The sequence below is a fragment of the Uloborus diversus genome, chromosome 5 (assembly GCF_026930045.1).
Source record: "Uloborus diversus isolate 005 chromosome 5, Udiv.v.3.1, whole genome shotgun sequence".
NCBI classification, from domain to species: domain Eukaryota; kingdom Metazoa; phylum Arthropoda; class Arachnida; order Araneae; family Uloboridae; genus Uloborus; species Uloborus diversus.
Genome location: NC_072735.1, coordinates 146,722,980 through 146,741,670, shown reverse-complemented (window position 1 = coordinate 146,741,670; position 18,691 = coordinate 146,722,980). Strand labels below are relative to the sequence as shown.

Here is an 18,691-nt window from a genome sequence, read left to right as displayed (position 1 = left end):
GTTACATCAATGATGTATAAATACATCATAAAAATATAGTGCATAACTTTTCGGTTATTTTTATTAATAAATGAACAATATTACAATGATTAATATATTTTTTGTATTGAAAATACCATAGTTGAAAAAATAAATATCAAAATATCACGATATTTTCAAAATAAATATAGGATGTATATCGTGATACATACCATGATATATATCGACTGATATATATCGGCAAACTCTGGATATTGGAAATAATTTTTTTTCTAGAGAAACTTCCTTAAAATTTTTAGTCTGCTATACAATGCATAAAAAAAGGATAATGTAAAAATTTTGTGTTCTATTTGAAAACTTTAATTTAAAAAAAACAATAATTTTGTTGTTTTACTTTATAGCTAAATTATTTACCATATTTTTTCATGTATGAGCTGAAATATTTGGTACAAAAAATGAGATTAAAAGCATGGGGGCCTACTTATAAGCAGTGTTACACTTACAAAAGGTGAGAAGTGAATTATTTACAGTAAACTATCGATTATTCGCGGAATAGGGTGGCATGGTAACCACGGATAAGCAAAAACTGTGGATAATCCAAATAACAGTTAAAAAACGATACTACTGTATACGATAGCTAAAAAATATGAATAACATTCCCACATACATTTAAATTTTTGCTAAAAACATTGCTACATTCCATCTACTAACATTGAATGTAAAAAAGATACAAAAGTAACAGCTAAAAACGAACAATAAAAAAAATCATAAGTTTAAAAACATTTAATGACTGTTAAAAAAAACAGTGAAAAGACCCACGGATCCTAACAGTGGATAAACCCACTGCCAATAATCGGGAGTTTATTGTATTTTAAATCAATTTCCAGTAAAGAAATTTTAGAAATTGCAACTTTTCCTCTTTTCCTTTCTTTTTATTGCATTTTAGACCAGATTTCAAATTATCCAATCAAATGATTTAAAAAATGAATTTAAAAGTCAGTTTAAATGCAAAAAGCCCAAATTTGAGTTTAAGTGCATTGGTATAAGAAATAACATTTTTAATTAACATGATCTTTTAAAAAGTAATGTGATGGGCACTGAATTTTTAACATAATTTTTATCAGTTAAGATAAACATTTAAGAAAATATACCTACTACTAAAAGTTTAAATAAAAAATTTAAAATAGCATTCAAACTATAAGATTAATGTATGGAAAAAGCAAGACTATAAATAGTGAACTCCCATTACAACAAACTCTAAGGAACCAATAAAATTTTTCGTTGTAACGGAATGACCTTAAAACTTTATTCATTTTAAAATGTTAACTTTGCAAATCTACACTCTAATGTGATTAAATATGCAACATTTACCGTTAATAATGATCTAAAATATAATTAAACACAATATTTATTCTGAAAAAACAAAGAGGAAAATATTGAACACTGACATTTTATTCATTGGTTGTCTTTAGAAAAAGTTATTTTCTTTTGTGCGAGAGATTTATTCCCAGAGGATATTTTAAAAGATTCTAATTTATGATCGTTACTTTACTGACCACAAGAAAAGCAGAAATCTTGCTGACCTCTTTTGTAAATTCGCGTTGTGCCTCACATTTGGCATGCAGAAATCAACTGTGCATCGCTAAACAATGGCCTTAGGTGTCTCATATCAGCTTACGTTTCAGCATGAGCTGATTTCCACCTTGAATGGCTCTGTTTCAAAAGTACAGTTGGATCTTTCATGTTACGACTTGTAAAATCAGTTTTTTAATTTCCAAAAACAGCAATAAATACAAAATACTCAAACTGACATTATTTTGTTGTAACGGGATTTCACTGTATATATATATATATATATATATATATATATATATATATATATATATATATATGTTGGAACACGAGTAGGGTCGAGTTTAATTTAATGGAAAGAAGACCCAAGCATTATTTTGTAAAGGCTTTTATTACACACATCACAAGAACGACGGCACACACAAGAACACGAGGACAACAGAAAGTTCAAGAATGGATGACTAAAGTTGAAGTGGAAGTACATTCTTCCCGCGCTCTAATAGCGCCCTCTATTCCGTAATGGGGGAGATGCAACATCCTCCGCCCACAAAAGTTTAAGTTTAACCTAAACTTATAAATTTAAATAACTAGACAACTAAACATTTTTTTTTAAAATTTAACTCACAAAATATAACACTGAATTAAATTACAGTACACAATTAAAACATTCAAATGTAGATGTTGACATTAAAATACTTAAAATATCAACTCAATGTGTCGTAGGTTTGACGATCCTACCACTTTTGGTGGTTATTGGTTCCCTCATAATCTCAGAAATTTTACCTGAAGTTTCCAAGCGGTACAAACGTTGAAATGGTCGTACCAGTTCACCACTCTGAGTTTTCAATCTTGCAACGCGGGAGACACCGTCACGCCCTTTGTAAATTTCAATAATTTTGGCTAAAGGCCAATCTACACGTTTTTTATTATCCAAACTGATTAAGACAATATCTCCCACAGCTAGTGGAGTTTGTACTCCTTTGCTGGTCTGCCTTAAAAGGGAGAGATATTCTTTTTGGAACCTAATTTTAAGTTTTTGCTTAACGGCGTGGAGGTGCCTCGCACGTTTGCGAAGGTTTTTCAAGTCATTCTGCTCTAAGTCTTCGACGCAGAATTCAGTCTGATCCTGCAAAAATAAAGATGGTGTTATAGCTACTAAATCAGAGGGGTCTTCCGAAAGATAAGTGAGGGGTCTGCTGTTTAGCAGGGCTTCACACTCACACACGACGGTGTGAAGTTCATCATATTGGAGACAAGCTTTTCCTACATTGCGTCTCAGCAATTCCTTCAACATTCGGACTACCCTCTCCCACCAACCACCCCACCAAGCGGCGGTTGGAGGGTTGAAGTGCCAAGAGATCTTCTTCAAATCCGAGTGAGAAATAATGATACTCCAATCGATGTTCTGGAGCTCATTGTTTAGTCCAACGAAATTTTTACCATTGTCAGAGTAAATTGTTGCTACTCGACCTCGACGTGCGATAAATCTTCTTAATGCAAGAAGAAAACTTTGGGATGATATGTCCGAGACAAGTTCGAAATGAACGGCACGGTAAACTGCACATGTGAAAATTGCTATCCAGACTTTATCACGATTTCGTAGGAGCAGAGGACCAGCCATGTCGACACCAGTTGTCTCAAACACAGCTGACATTCTCACACGATCTTCAGGAAGAGGTGCAAACACAGAAGTGGCATGTTTTGACTTAAATCTTTGACAAATCACGCATTTTGACACTACAGATCGGACAGTTCTCCTGGATCTCAGTATCCAATACTTCTCTCGTAAGATGGAAACGAGTGTCTGTACACCTGCATGATTATACGTTCGATGCGTATCTTCGATGAGTTTGCAAACAAGCTCGTGCTTGTCCGGCAACAGTATCGGTTTTCTAAAATAATCTTCGTTATCTGTAGAGTAAAGTTTGGTCTCCACTCTGAGGAGGCCATCAGAATCAAAGTTAACCACAAAGTTAGCAGGAATCAGTCGACGGTTTTTGACAAAGGTCTCTTTTTGTATCAAACGGAAAATTTCGAGCTCCGATTTGGAGAGCTCTTCTCTGCTCAGATGTCCACGAAGGAGATTGTTTCTTTTACCATGCACTGCTGATTTTATATTATAGATGAATCTTTTCACGTAGGCCAAAATTCGTATGATGGTAGAAAATCTTGAAATTCGCTTACTCCACTCCAGGAAGTTAGACTTCAAATCGTTTAGAGTGATATTCGTCGTAACTGTTGGTATTTTTTCTCTAGAAGCGAGTTCCAAACCATCTGATAAATCAAAGTCTTGGGTGTCTGGCCAGCATGCACGATTTTTCAACCAAATGGGACCCTCCCACCAGCAAAGACTGAAGAGGGTTTGTGCATTACATCCCCTGGACGCGATGTCTGCAATGTTCATCTGTGATGGAACGAAATTCCACTCTTCTTTCGACGAACTTAAATGGATCTCTTTAACTCTATTACGCACAAATGTTTTCCAAGTTCCTGAGTTTTTTATCCAACAGAGCACAACTTTCGAGTCAGTCCAGTAGAAAGTTTGGATATTCTCAATATTCAGTGATGTTTTGACGTTCTGAACTAAACGAGTGCCGATTACTGCAGCCAAGAGTTCGAGTTTTGGGATGGACATTTCAGTTTTCATTTTGGTGACGGGATCCTTTTTTAGAGGGGCAACGCGTGACTTTGCCTGAACTAATTTAATCTGAACTTCATTACCGCATTCGATTCTCAAAAACACGCACGCTGCAAAGGCTTTCCCACTTGCATCACTGAACATATGCATTGTGGTAGTTGACTCATCAACTAAACCCCCAAAGTAACGCGGAATTTGAATTAATTCCAAAAATTTCAAACTAGCAAGCCAATTTTTGAATTCCTCGATAATTTCAGGCGGCAGTTTTTGATCCCATGTTAGCTTATAATTTTTCCACGCTTTTTGCATTAGAAGTTTTGGAATGAGTGTCACGGGTGCTGTAAAACCGATCGGGTCAAATATCTTTTGCGAAATTGACAAAAGTTGCCGTTTTGAACACGAATTGTTGATTTCAGTCGAAACATTGCCGAGATCGCAAGATATCAAATCCGCACTTGGATCCCATAAAAGACCAAGTACCGAGCATTTTGTTTTTTCCCCGTTTTGATACTTTGAGGAGAATACCCAACCCGTGAGCTCAAACCCCGCTTTTGACATAATCTGACAAGCTGTTGTTCGAAACTGTTGAAGTTCTATCTCATTTTGAACACTAGCAACAACATTATCGACATAGAAAGAATCTTTCAATTTTACTGCAACTTCATTGCTACTTTCTTTATCTAAATGGTGATAAATCGTAGACATGAGCAAAAATAAACTCGAAGAAAGGCCAAAGACTACTCTACAATGCCTATACGTTTCAATTTCGCGTTTTTCATAATCTTTCCACCACAGAAATCGCAAAAAGTCTCTGTCTGTAGGGGAAATTGAAATCTGCAAAAATGCTTTGCGAATGTCTGAAATGACGCCTAATCTATCTTTGCGAAATTTATTCAAAATGGAAGGGATCATTTCAATATAGTTTGGTCCAGTAGCTAAGCATTGGTTCAGGGAAACTGAATTTTCGTCTTTTGCAGAAGCGTCGAAAACTGGATGTATTTTTGTCGTAAGACTAGATTCCTTAAAGACGGCTCTGTGAGGTAAATACCGGCATCTCTGTTCAGATAAGTTTTCCCCATTAACGCTACTCGGGACCTGCTCTATGATTCCCAACTGTTCCCATTCTTTCAAAATTTTGTCATAAGAATCAAATTTCCCTGAGGAAATAAGTTTAGAAGACATAGTATTGAGGCGTTTTTCTGCTTGAAATCGCAAATCAAGTAACTCTGGATGCCCTTCAACCCATGGAAGATTTACCTCATACCTATTATCACAAAATTTAACAGTTTTTTCAAAAAAAGAAACGGTTTCATCATCAATATCCTTTTTTGTTTTGTTTTCTACAGGGTCCCGTATACCTAGGACATCCAATGACCAAAGGTCACAAATTTTGCTAGCGTTTAGCAATGAAATTATAGGCATGGCATAGTTAGAATAAGTGGCGTCGGATACCGATTTACCCATAACTACCCACCCTAGATAAGTTTGAACAGCGGTCAAGCCATTGGGTTGCTTACTTATGGCACCAGTTAAAATTTTTCCCAAATAATCAGCACCTAATAAAACTGATATCTCAGAATCATCGGTTTCCACATCCGATAAAAAGATTCCGTTTTTAGTGAAGTATTCGGCATCAGATTTACTTATTTTTGGAATTTTGCCACAAATTATATCCTTATCTAACAGTATCGCTTCACACGAAAAATTTCCCCGAATTTCTTGTAGTTCACACTTAAATGCGGAATGTTGAATTTTTTCTGTTTCAACACCGCCAAACAAACTATGTTTAAGAAATTCGGAGTGATCAGTTTTTAAGTTCAAAAATTCTGCGAGTTTGCGATTTACGTAAGACCTTTGTGATGCAGAATCACACAAACAACGCACTATTTTTGTTTTCGAAGGGCCCGATACTTTAATTCTAAGTGTTTGCAATAAAACATCTGTCGAGCCGGAAGAGCTATTGCTGGTGACACTATTAGTTTCTGTTTTGCCCGAAGAAGAAAAATAAATTTCATTTTCCTTACCTAAATTTGGACACAAAATTGGAAAATGTTTTTTCGCACAAACTAAGCACCGGACACTCATTCCGCATTTATCTGCACGACAGTTAATTCTAAGGCATGATAAACACGCTTTCATTTCTATTACTTTCTTTTTTCTTTCGTGCAAGGGCATTTTTTGAGCCGTAAAGCAGTCGCAACTGCGATGAGTTTTTTTTCGAACAAAATAAACAGTAAAAATTCGATCCTTTCCTTTCATTTTTTGTTTGGGTTACAAGAGTCGAAGCCGTTGAAACTGGCGCCGACTTATGTAAATCGCGAGTATCATCTGTTTTATTTTTTACAGTCAGAATTTTGTTTTTATCTTTTTCTACCGAACAAAATGATTTGGCGATACGTAAGCGTTCAGCGCTAACAACTTCAGATCGGAGAAATTGAATTAAAAGGTCGAGGTCATGCGAATTTGTATTACTGTTACGAGAAATTGAATTCCTTTCTCTTTCCCATGCTATTAAAATTTGTTCAGGAATAGAGGCTTCGACTAAAGGATAAAGCATGCATGCGTATTTTTCCTTAGTCACACCCAAGTTTTCTAAACAGCGCAAATGAGTGTCTAACTGATCAACTAAGTTAGTGAAAGACAAATTTTGAGATTGATTTAGAACCAATTTCAACAGTTCGCGTACATATAATTCAATAAGCATTTTATCATCCGCGAAACGTGCTTTCAAGTTTTTGATAACAACTTTATAATCACTTTTAGACACTTGATAAGACTGAACAAAATCAAAAGCCTTACCTTTTGTTGTTTGCATTAAATACGCAAATTTAACGTCATCCTCAATTTTTGGATCCTCGTCAATTTTTTGGAACATTGACCAAAAAGAAAACCATTGTTTGATATTTCCATCGAATTCAGTCAATTGCAGTTTTGGTAAGTTTATACTCAAACGTTCTGTTGACGGGGGGACGTTTCGTTCTTGCTGTACTGGATTTTCAAAAGTTTTTAAAAAGTCTTGGTAACGAACTCTCGCAGACGTGAAATTATCCCGGTAATTCTCAATTTGCTCAAGTTCATTCTCCACAATCTTGTCCGGTTCCGCGTTCGAATCCGGATTTGAAGAGAGGTAACTAATGACGAATTCGTCATTTTCAAAAAGACGCTTCGTCTTTTCCTCAAGTTTGGCATATGCCAGTGAAGCAGATTGGACATCGTTTGCTGTGAAGCAGTTATCCAACTCAGTTATCGTTCTTGTTACTGCTGAGCGTAGCACTTTACGTTGAAGCAGGCAGCTTTTTTCCATTTTACCTTTTTTTTCTTTTTACGTTGGGCGCCAGAAATGTTGGAACACGAGTAGGGTCGAGTTTAATTTAATGGAAAGAAGACCCAAGCATTATTTTGTAAAGGCTTTTATTACACACATCACAAGAACGACGGCACACACAAGAACACGAGGACAACAGAAAGTTCAAGAATGGATGACTAAAGTTGAAGTGGAAGTACATTCTTCCCGCGCTCTAATAGCGCCCTCTATTCCGTAATGGGGGAGATGCAACAATATATATATATATATATATATATATATATATGTTACAAAAAATATATTAATCAACAATTCAAGGTTGTAGGGTGGTGGGAAAAATGAATTTTTATCATAATAATAATCAAAAAATTTACCAACAATCTGTCATATAAATTTCAGCAATGGAACAATATGCATCAGATAAATTTCTTTGCAGGGAAGGTTTATTCTTCTCCTATAAATAATAAAGACAGTTTCATATGTAAAATTGATCACAAGAAAAATTGATCCTAAGTGGTCGTAAAAAAGTAGTTCAGCACACAATTAAACGCTTTCATTTTATGTACGAATAAATTGCAAAAATGTATTTTTACTTTTACATGACTTAAAAATAGGACAATCACTCATTATAATACAAAATTTGAGAAAAACATTAAAAATTGTAAAATTTGTTTCAAAAATTTTCCAATTATTTATTTGATGTATCACAAAACATTTATTCATTATACATAAATGCAGAGTTCTCAAATGATTATTTGATCATAATTATTCAGGAAGGTATGACGATTGAACACTTATTGCAAACCACTAATTATAACAGTAATACAGTCAAACCTCGCTAACACTAATCCCCTTATGTGAAAATATCGTTTAAGGTGAAATATTCTTTCGGTCTCGTGAGTTAACAGTCACTTAATAATTTATCAGATAACATGAAATACATGAAATGTGGGTAGCATGAAATAATTTTTATGGTCCTACCAGGGTTGCGGAGTCGGAAGAGAAATGATCGACTCCTAACTCCTTAATTTTGGACCATCCGACTCTGACTCCAATTCCGGCTTTTTTATTTATTTATTTATTTTTCCAATTCTCCCCCCCCCCTCTCATGGGAAGGGGGAAAACTCCTAAATAGAGATTGTCTTTTTTTATGAAATTTTCGCGTTATATTTTATTGTAAACCTAACATGTACACAATGTTAGAAATTCAATTTGAAAATTAAAGTATCCAATATTTGCAATTTCTAAAGTGAGAATACTTAAAAATCCCATTAAAAAAATGAATAGAATTAATTTGCTTCCCTTTAATGTTTAACAAATAGATGTTGATCAAATCTTGGGTTTTCAATTTTTGAAAGCTGTAACTTGAGTGATTTTTTTTGCTGAGTTCAAAAATTTTTTTTGAGAAGAGACTGTCCTACCCCCCCCCCCCTCCCTCCCGGATTATGCCCATCTGATGGGTGACACCTCAACTTAATTTCAGTGTTTATAAAAATTGGAATACTTTAATTCTGAAAAAATTTCCTAATAACAAATCTTAAATTTAATCTTAAAAATTTAAACAAAACTATTGCACTATATTGCGGAGAGCAGTCGGTACATGTACGTCTGGAGCAAATTTTACCCAAAATGCGGCGGTTACAACTTTGTACGAATAGCTTTTACTACACCTACATTTCTAAGTTAAATTTTTTGTTTTAATTTCATTGGCAGCTTTAGAATTAACCTTTATAAGAAGATTTTTGGATTAACTACAATTATTCAGTGTTGTAACCAATAAATCATGTACTGATTTAATTTTGAACTTTTTAGTGATAACCAAGCTTTCTTAGATAAAGTCTTTAGATTTAAAAAATTATATTTTATCGGATCTTTTGGATATGTGCTTTCGTGCCAACACTTACTTGAATTTACCAAGCACCCTCAGAAGTTTCCCGACTTGCTCAAGCGATGCATACATTCTTTTTACTATTTTATAACTGAGATTGAGGTAAAAAATATATTATTTTTATTTGAAAGTGATTACTTAGAAAATGTTAGGCAACAAAACTGTTTGCTGACTGTTGCTATCAGTCATCATCTTTAAAGTTAAAAAGAAAGCAAACTAGGAGTTGGTGTAGGTAGCTGTTACAGAAAGCTCGACGTACAACCAAGTCATCTGGTTGCCACAATGACAATTATTTTCTTATTAGCAGGCTTTTATACATGTAATCAAATTAATTGGTACGCAGATATGAGAAAATACAAGGAGAATCAGTGAAAATTAAAGAAAAAAAAGAAACTCGGAGTTGGAGTTGACATGTTTTCGAACGACTCCGACTCCTTAACCTCAAATTCTGTTAGACTCTGACACCAGAGGCGTAGGAACTTTGTAAAAGTAGGGGGAGCTGGGGCTCATTGTAGGAAATGTACGGGATTCAAGGGGTAAAAGCAGTGGCGCAACGAGAAAATAATTTGGAGGGGGGAGGGGGCGACACTTAAAATTTTTTCTCATATGAAATTAGCTTCGATGCTTCTATCTCTTTCCCAGCATTGTTTTCAATCATTTTTGATATCATTGCACATGGGGGTGATAAAACTTCTGGCTTTAAAAAGGGGACTCTCAGTACTCGAAGATGAGCACGTAAACATTGAGGGGTCTAGGTGTTCTCCCCAGGAATTTTTTGAAATTCTAGTTCTGAAATCGTAGTTTTAGGAAATATTTGGTGATGCTAAGGGGAGAAAATGTTTATCCCTGAATCCCTGAAAATATTTCTAAGTTGATGTCTTAAAAATATAATTATATATCTACCATACTAGCAGTACCCGCACGGCGGTGCCCCTGCTAAGAATTTAAAGGAAGTCCGTTGAATAAAAAAAATCTGTGCTCCCCTCCTCCTCCTCCCCTTCTGATGTGAAATTATCATTTTTCTTCAACTAAAACACGTACACACCTTTTCAAAAAACCTATTAAAGTCTCTCCCCCCTTTAAAAATATTTGCCAAAACACATAAAAGGTACTTCACACAGTAGCTTTAAAACTCAAATAATCCTTCAACTGTAGAGTTTTCACTTAACGTGCCAAGTAAAAACGCTACCGTAACCATGCCCTTTATCGAGTGAAGCAGCTTTTTTCTGCTATTTAAAATGTTTCTCCCAATAAACAATACTTTACTAAAAACTTCATAAAGAACAGTCACAATTGAATAATACGGCAAATCAAATTATTTACTTAGATAAGTAACTACCTTCAACTATAAGAACAAAAATGAACGTTGAAGAAATAAGGAAAACAAACCCAATAGAAAAATCCTACAAAATCAAATTATGTAACTGAATATCGAAAAAAAGAACATTCAAAAACTAGTTCGCTCACCACAACAGTCTCACAAAAACTTAGCGTCTGAGCCGCGCGGCATGGTTCCTCGCAGCTATTGACACTTGAGTAGCGCCCTCTGGATGAGTTAACTTAACCCGCCATGTATTAGGAATTCATAGCACTAAACTTAACCCGCCATCTATCAGGAATTCATAGAACTAAACAATTAATTAAACATTTAATTTGCAATTACAAATATTTCGTTCAATCAGGTTTTTAAAAGAAATAGCCTATAGCCTTCCTCAATAAATGAATTATTCAACCCAAAAATAATTTTTCTATTTAAACCAGCAGTTCCTGAAATTAGGGCGTTCAAACAAACAAACACTTCAGCTTTATGTTATAAGTATAGATAGATTTGTTGACTTTAGTGAAAATGATATGACTCGGGGATTGTCCTCGATCGATTTACATCTCCCTCACACTATTTCAAATTTGAAGTTCCAATAACGCAATGAGGTTGTTTCCTTCAGTCAAAAATAGTACTTTTTGTCACTAAAATTGACAGAATAAGCAAAAAAAATGACCCGAAAATACTTTCATTTTCCTAACAGTTACTTTTAAATTAAATTTTTTTAAATGTCCAATTTTTCAAACAAGGCGTGGTCTTGATAACGTCACAAATGATGCACTTTGCTGCATCTTTTTTCCGCGATTCCATGTTATGATAATCAAGAAGCGAATTAAAATTGCGCTCTACGCTTGCTATCAACCATATCGTTGCCAATGCACGTGAGTAAAGATGTGAATTAAATATTTTGCTCTGTGAGTGGCAACACAGAATGGCATTTCATCATTTGTGATGTCATCGGACAGAAGCATAAACATTGAAAGCGCGGCGATTTAAGTAATTTTTTTTAAATATTAAACTTAAATTATTTAAAAAATGGTCAGATCCTATGTTTTTAAGAAAAAAATACTTTTTTGGAAATGACCCCATTGTAGACAATCTCCACTGATGTTAGGGGGGGGAAAAGGTATGGAGTTCTTCTGTGGAAAAATTTCAAAACTGAAGTCTTAGAGAACGTTCTTCAATCATGTTATCAGAAGAGGTTCCTTCCCCTTAAACTTTTCGAAATTGTAGAGTTGTAAAAACTCCATATTCATCGTTTTTTTTTTCTTCAATATCAGAGAGAAGGGTTTCGACAGCCCTGCTCCAGTAATTTTTCGAAATTGTAGTCTAAAAAAGCTATTGTGGGTTTTATTTGTTAGTAGAATTAGGGGCCCAGCAATTTTTTGAAATTGAAGCCCCAAAAACGGAACATTATATGATATCATATGTTGTTGGAGGGACAGGTATTCAGGGACTCTCTTCTGAAATATTCAGGAAATCGAGCCCTGGAAAAAAAATTTGAGGTACTCTGTAAATAGTTTTGGATGGAAGGGAGGGATTTAGCAGCGTAGCATTTATAAGACTAACTTATTTTCTGAAAACCAGAAAAATAGAAATAAATGAAAGAGGAGGGCGGAAAAACGGTACTTTTGAAATGTATTAAAATAAAATGTTCGTTATGTTACTATTATATTGTTCAGATATATTTTAGTAAAAGTACTTTATAGAAACTATAAAAAATTATTGGAGCTTTTTTCTGAAATAATAAATAAAAAGTAACAATTTTAACATGAAAATATATCTGTAAGCGACAAAAATCTTTATTTTGAGAAATCAAAAAACAAGAATAAATTTAACTTCTTAAATTATAATCTGTTAAAAATTTTTCATTTCAATTAACTCGCACCGTTTAATCTGTATTTTACATTGTAACTGTTTTTAAAATTATTGAAAGATTTTTATGAATAGTCTAATGAAGATTTCACCGATTTTTATTAGTGTGAATTTTTGTGATTTTTGTGTGAATACCTTTAGTATTCTTTAAATGATATTTATCTTTGCAATTTTATAACTTCATAAAAAATATCTATCCCTGTATTTCTGACGGTTTACAATAGAACAAAATAATTGATACAAAGTTTTTTTTTTTTTTTTTAAATTTTCACCTTGGGATAGTTCTAGAAATTGCGTTTCTTTATCACAGCTATGATATGTGCCGCGAAAAGTAATTTCTGGGTATGCCACTGATTTAGGTTGTTTCTTTTATCAACATTTCCCACCAAAAACAATAGATTCAAGTTTTAAAGAAATTAAAAAATTTGTTCAAATGATATATATGGGGAGGGAAAAGGGTGAAAGTGAACTCAAGTGTACTGACCATTCCATTTGTCCCCTGGTTTTGTTGCTTGTTGTGTGGAAATTCCTAGAAAAGGCAGATCACATTTTTGAAATCAGGTTTGAGGCAGACTGTACCGCAAAAAACTGTAGTGCGAGAATTTTTCTGGGGGAGCTGAGCCTATCTGAAATATTCCAGGGGGAGCCCAAGCTCCCCCAGCTCTCCCGGTTCCTAAGCCTATGTCTGACTCCACAGCCCTGGGTTCTACACATGCATGCCCACATACACACACATGCACCTACACACACATGCAATACAAAACATGCATACAAAAGTCTACACATACATATAACTACACACAACTCCCTACATACAAACACGAGCCTGCACATAAGCACTACATGCACTCTAAGTTGGACACTGACGGATGCACAACATGTCACATATTTAGACACACGGTAATGTGTCAGCCAATTTCGGAAATCAGGCGACACATCTGCCAGTGTGTATCTTACATGAACCATTTCAAGCTACTTTTGATCCTCTCATTTCTCAAAAACTATTAAATCTACGTGCTTAAAATTTTGTACGTCTAATACAGCTGCATAGCAGACCTATAATCCTAAATTTCATGAATGTACCTCTTATAGTTATGGAATTATTAAGATCTGAAAAGTGTCATTTTTTACACTGACTGACTCACTCATCAAAATGTTTACGAACTTCAATGTGTCTCACATACTTGAAATTTGGCATAAAGATAGATTTTCATGCATATGTAAAGGGGGAAATCTCAAATTTAAACAACTATAAGCCTTCCTTGAAAACTAAAATGTTGTGTAAAATTCTCTTTGTGTAATAATCGACATGCTGTGCATCCATCAGTGTCTGGCTTTGTCAGCAAGTAGCACGCCAACATTGCTTTTGCAAACATGTTACTACTACCTTACATCTTGTTCAACATGATATGACATACCAGCATGTCCTGTTTGTCAACAACCTTTTGAGACACCCTGTATATATACAAATTATTTTAACAGTTATTGACCTTGACTGTCTTATTTGATTAATAAAATAGCTAGATTCTGCAACTAAAATAAAAATTAAAAACCTAGGTGATAATGGCTGATATACCTTTTTAGATCCGAGATTCTAATCCCATGTAACATCATCAAAACAAAGCACTTACCTCAGAAGGTAAAATATTTTCTACATTTTCTAGTTCCTTTTCTATTATTTCAACACCTTTTAGATAATTTTCTAAAGCTTCCTTCCCATTACAAAGTTGAGCCATAGAAAAGAATTTTGAATATCCAACAGAAGGTGCAATTTCTATGCAATGTTTCAAAAGCTATGGTTGGTTAAGAAAATTGAAATTACACAATAGGTTTCTAAAAACTTTGAAGAAATCATTTCTAAGAGCTAAGCTATTGTATTCTTATAAAGAATTTTAAAAAAAAAAGAAAAGAAAACCTTTAAAAAGATATTCTTATTAGTTATAAGAGACATTAAATAGCAAGTTTAACAATTTCTTTTAGGTACAAACTTCTTTAAAAGCAGAAAGATATGAAGGATACGTTTTCAACCTCAAACCATTTACATTGCTCTATGTACACACTAGCTAGCATTTCTAACGCTTTTGTGTCATCTGGGTTTATTTTCAATACTTCAGTCAGCTTAGAATCAGCTTCGTCATAGTTAAATGTATCAATAGCAGATTCTGCCTGAAAAATTAAAAGGAATGAATTAGAAAAAATAGCAATTGCTTGAAAAAAGTTTTGAAGACTTCAGTGCTACATCAATAATTGTTTATAACCTTTCCCTATCAATAACATTTTGTGCCTAAGATAATATAATATTTGCATCAGAAGTATTAACCATTAACCTTAAAAGAGTTACCTCTTGTTAGATCTCTAGTCTTTTTTAAAAATTTTAAGAATTTTTTGGTCCTATTCCAGAAAAATCAGCACTTACTTTGGGGTGGTGTCATAATTCCTTCCTGAAAGCATTTGTTTGCAGTAACTTTTATGCAGAAATGATTTAAGGGAAGGAGTTATGACCAACCTGAAACATAAGCTTAAAATGATTCATTTTGCTTTACTGTTACTTTTAATTAAATGAGTACAATTAATATAAATATGTTTTTAGGAGAATGTGGGGGCAAAGTGAAATAGTTAAGATGACTGAGCGTTTTCAAAATGAAAAAATTGGAAATTTGTTTTGAGAATTGCAGTACATACAGAAAGAACATTGTATTTGAAAATAAAACTTGTATTAACACAATAATTTTTATTTTTGGCAGCAAATTTTTGCATTCAAATAAAGGTGGAAATTTTTCACTTTTTTTTCATGGGGGCAAAGTGAAAAATAAAATATTTTTCTAATGAAATATTTTCTAATTGATTGAAAAAACCTTTTTTATTATATAAACCAGTGAATAAAAGATTGAGTGAATAAATGGAAAGAATAAAACTATAAACAAATAATTAAATAAATAAATTAGTATATGAAGAAAAATAAATGAGTGAGTAAAAGAGTGAATGAATAATAAAATAAAGGAATGAATGGGTAAATAAGTAAATTACAAAATGAATGCATGTAAATGCATTAATTAATAAATCAAAATGCAAGTAATATGGGTAGTTCTCAAAAGTTGGGAACAAAAAAGTTAATTCTGAGCAATTTTTAAAATTTTGAAATGTAACATCAATTTTGTTTTTATTGCATAGTATGTACGCCTAGAACATCAAATATAAGCATATAAAGACAGCAGGTATTTATGAAAATTAATAAATAGTAAATTTAATGATCGGTCTGTAGGTAACATATTTTGGACATAGTTGTCCAGTAGGTAACAGATTTTGGACATCATCATAATTTAAGTTTCAGTTTTTGAACTTTTCCAACGAAAACTTTATCTATTTTTAAATTCTGCAATGAAAAATAGAGGATTTATGAAGTACTTGAATGACTTTATAGACTGGTCTTTAAATAACAAAATTTTGTCATGGTTTCGTAGAATCCGAGAAAACCCCCCGTCTATTTTGCCAAAGCAGGTAATTAAGTTGCCAAAACTCATGCAGTTGGCAAAAAGGGGAATTCCCTGCTAGTAGCTCTTTGCTTATCGTACACTGTGAGTTGTCGCCAATCGGGGTTTGCTTGGCGATTTTTGTGCAAAGAGAGAAATATCTAAATAGTAAAACATTGAAGAATTATTTATAAATAATTGCTGTTTTGATATTGATTTGTTGTCGTAATTTGAAAAACTTTTATCCAAAATATCAGTAAAATAACAGATGATCATGTTCTTAATGTTGCAGAGTCATCAGCTGCAGCCATTTTGTTTACTTAAATGCGATCATTACGATCGAAACTTGTGTTTCTACAGTTATTTATGTAATGCTTAATGCAAAATGTATTACAGTCGAGTTTGGACTTACGCGAGGGATGTGTTCCAAGACCCCTCACGTAAGTCGAAATTTTGCGTTAGGGAAAAGGGTTGGTATATAAACTGTTTTATGAACATACTTCATTATTTTCATAATGAAGTGCATTCATAAAGACCCTTGAAACTGTTTTGTGAATGAGTTTTCAACTATATATTACCATTTCTTACTTAAAGAACTGAATTTTTATTTTAAAAAAGCAGTATAATTCAACATAAAACACTGTTACGATGCACAAAATCAGTGATCAACGGGAGAGAGAGATATAACATATTTCAGTACAGTATGTACAGTTCGTAGTAATAATACAATTCAGCACCATAATAGTACTGTGCAGTAGATACAGTAATTGTATCTGTACCCGTAACTTAAAAATGAAGATGATGATAATTTATGATCCGCAATCAGATTGCTATCAGTCTTCCCTTGACAGTGCATGCCGCATGCACACCAGAGAATGTTTGTGTTCCCAAAATTTAAGGTTGCTGTTTTCAAAAATTATGAGCTGACAACACATTGTAAAACTAATAAATTAGGAAAAAAACTTTTAAAATGGCTTTTTCAATGATTTTTGTAAGCATATTTGAAGAGCTTTTACGGAAGTCTGAGCTTCCTCATAGTTTCCGAAAATTTTAATTGAGTCTACTATCAGCCCTGATGCACTTCAATCAACTCCTCAGAAGACGAAAGAATTGATCTGATCTCTACGGAAGTTATTCTGCCGAAAATTTTGCATGTTGTTGGCGAGGAATTCATGAAAACTTTTAAAATTCGTTGCTTGTGAAAAACTTGCATTATAGCCATTTTGCGTAAGTTTAATCACGTTGTAGTGCGATTTGACTGTAATTGTGCAAAATTCCAATGGATTGAAGAAATTAACATTATAATAGCGTTTTTATTAAGGTTATAAGTCATTTATAATAATGAATAAATGGACAGAATTATCGGCGTCTAGATCGTAACGCAATTTGGACATCTCACATATATGTTTAAGAAAAATGATTTTGCTCCAAAGATACTGCAGAAAAACATATCAAAACACTTTAAAATAATTAAAAATTGATTTTGAGCATTGGAAAATACTTTTAAAGCATATAAATCAAATATTTAGTTCTCAAATAATAGCATTGTCCAGACAGTAACTTATGGACATACAAACTTCCAACTTCCTTTTTTTTCGTTTAAAAAATAAATAATGTGTCTTTACTTTTGTAATTTGAGGAAAATATTATCAAAAAATTATTCAGTTTGAGATTCATACCCCCCTTTTTTTTAAACATATGGAAATAATAATTTTTTTTTTTTTTTTTGATGGTACATTTGCTTAGTTAACGTTTTGAATGTCCAAAAAAGTGTGCCTTTTAGCAAAGAAAATATATTTTAATAGTATTTGAAGAGCATTTTTTCCATAATTTACGCCAATTCTTGTCTCTATACAGTATTATAATTTAACTCAAAAATTTCTGAGTTAATTAAAATCAAAATTATTTGGTGTTAAAACTTCAAAGTTGAGGTCTGTGTTTGTTTCCTCCTTTTGAGAACTGCCCATGCAGTAAATGATTGAGTGAGGAAATGAAATAAAATATTGCACTTCGCCCCGCATGTACTTAACCAATTGTAGAAAATATTTAAAATACAAATTAGCTTAATATTTATAAAATGAAAATCGCCAAGTATCTGAAGGTCTCATTAATGTTTAAAATGTCAATAACAAAAGCTTTATCTTTTTTTATAATTACAAAAATAATTTTTGACTTACAACAACAAAAAATAGTATAAATTTTTGAAAATTGTCAGCATTATCGCATGCTTTAATCTTTGGCAGTATTTTTTTTTTCCTGAGTGGTATCGACTACATGTTCTACAACAAAGTTAAAATATTACCAGATAGGTGACGGCGCTAAAAGCAAAGTAAATATTTCACTATTTCACTTTGCTACACATATAAAAGAATCACAATATTAATTGGCAAAATCAGGGTTGGCAAGTTTCTGCCGAGGTGGTTAAAACCACTGGTAGAAACCGGTTAAAACCGGCATGGCAAAAACCCCTTTCTGCCACATTTGTGGCAGAAACTGGCAAAAACTCAAAAAATGACATAAAAGAAATCTTTGATACCCAATAAGAATTTAGCACGGAAAATAATGAAATTAATGAAATGTAAGCCCTCCCCCTCCCAAAGCACAATTTAATTACAATATTATTAAAAATCAAACATTATGTTTT

General features: G+C 33.2%; 1 protein-coding gene across 2 annotated transcripts in view; it reads right to left on the bottom strand.

Moving 5' to 3' along the window:
• Positions 1-18,691, bottom strand: part of LOC129222042 (uncharacterized) — a 39,931-nt gene that overhangs the window by 11,707 nt on the left and 9,533 nt on the right. For both annotated transcript variants that reach the window (XM_054856460.1, XM_054856461.1), the window contains exons 3-5: positions 14,597-14,743; positions 14,209-14,370; positions 7,868-7,947 (exon numbers count right to left, since the gene is read on the bottom strand). In XM_054856460.1, the coding sequence (XP_054712435.1) occupies positions 7,868-7,947; positions 14,209-14,370; positions 14,597-14,743 (389 nt within the window). The remainder of the gene's footprint in view (positions 1-7,867; positions 7,948-14,208; positions 14,371-14,596; positions 14,744-18,691) is intronic.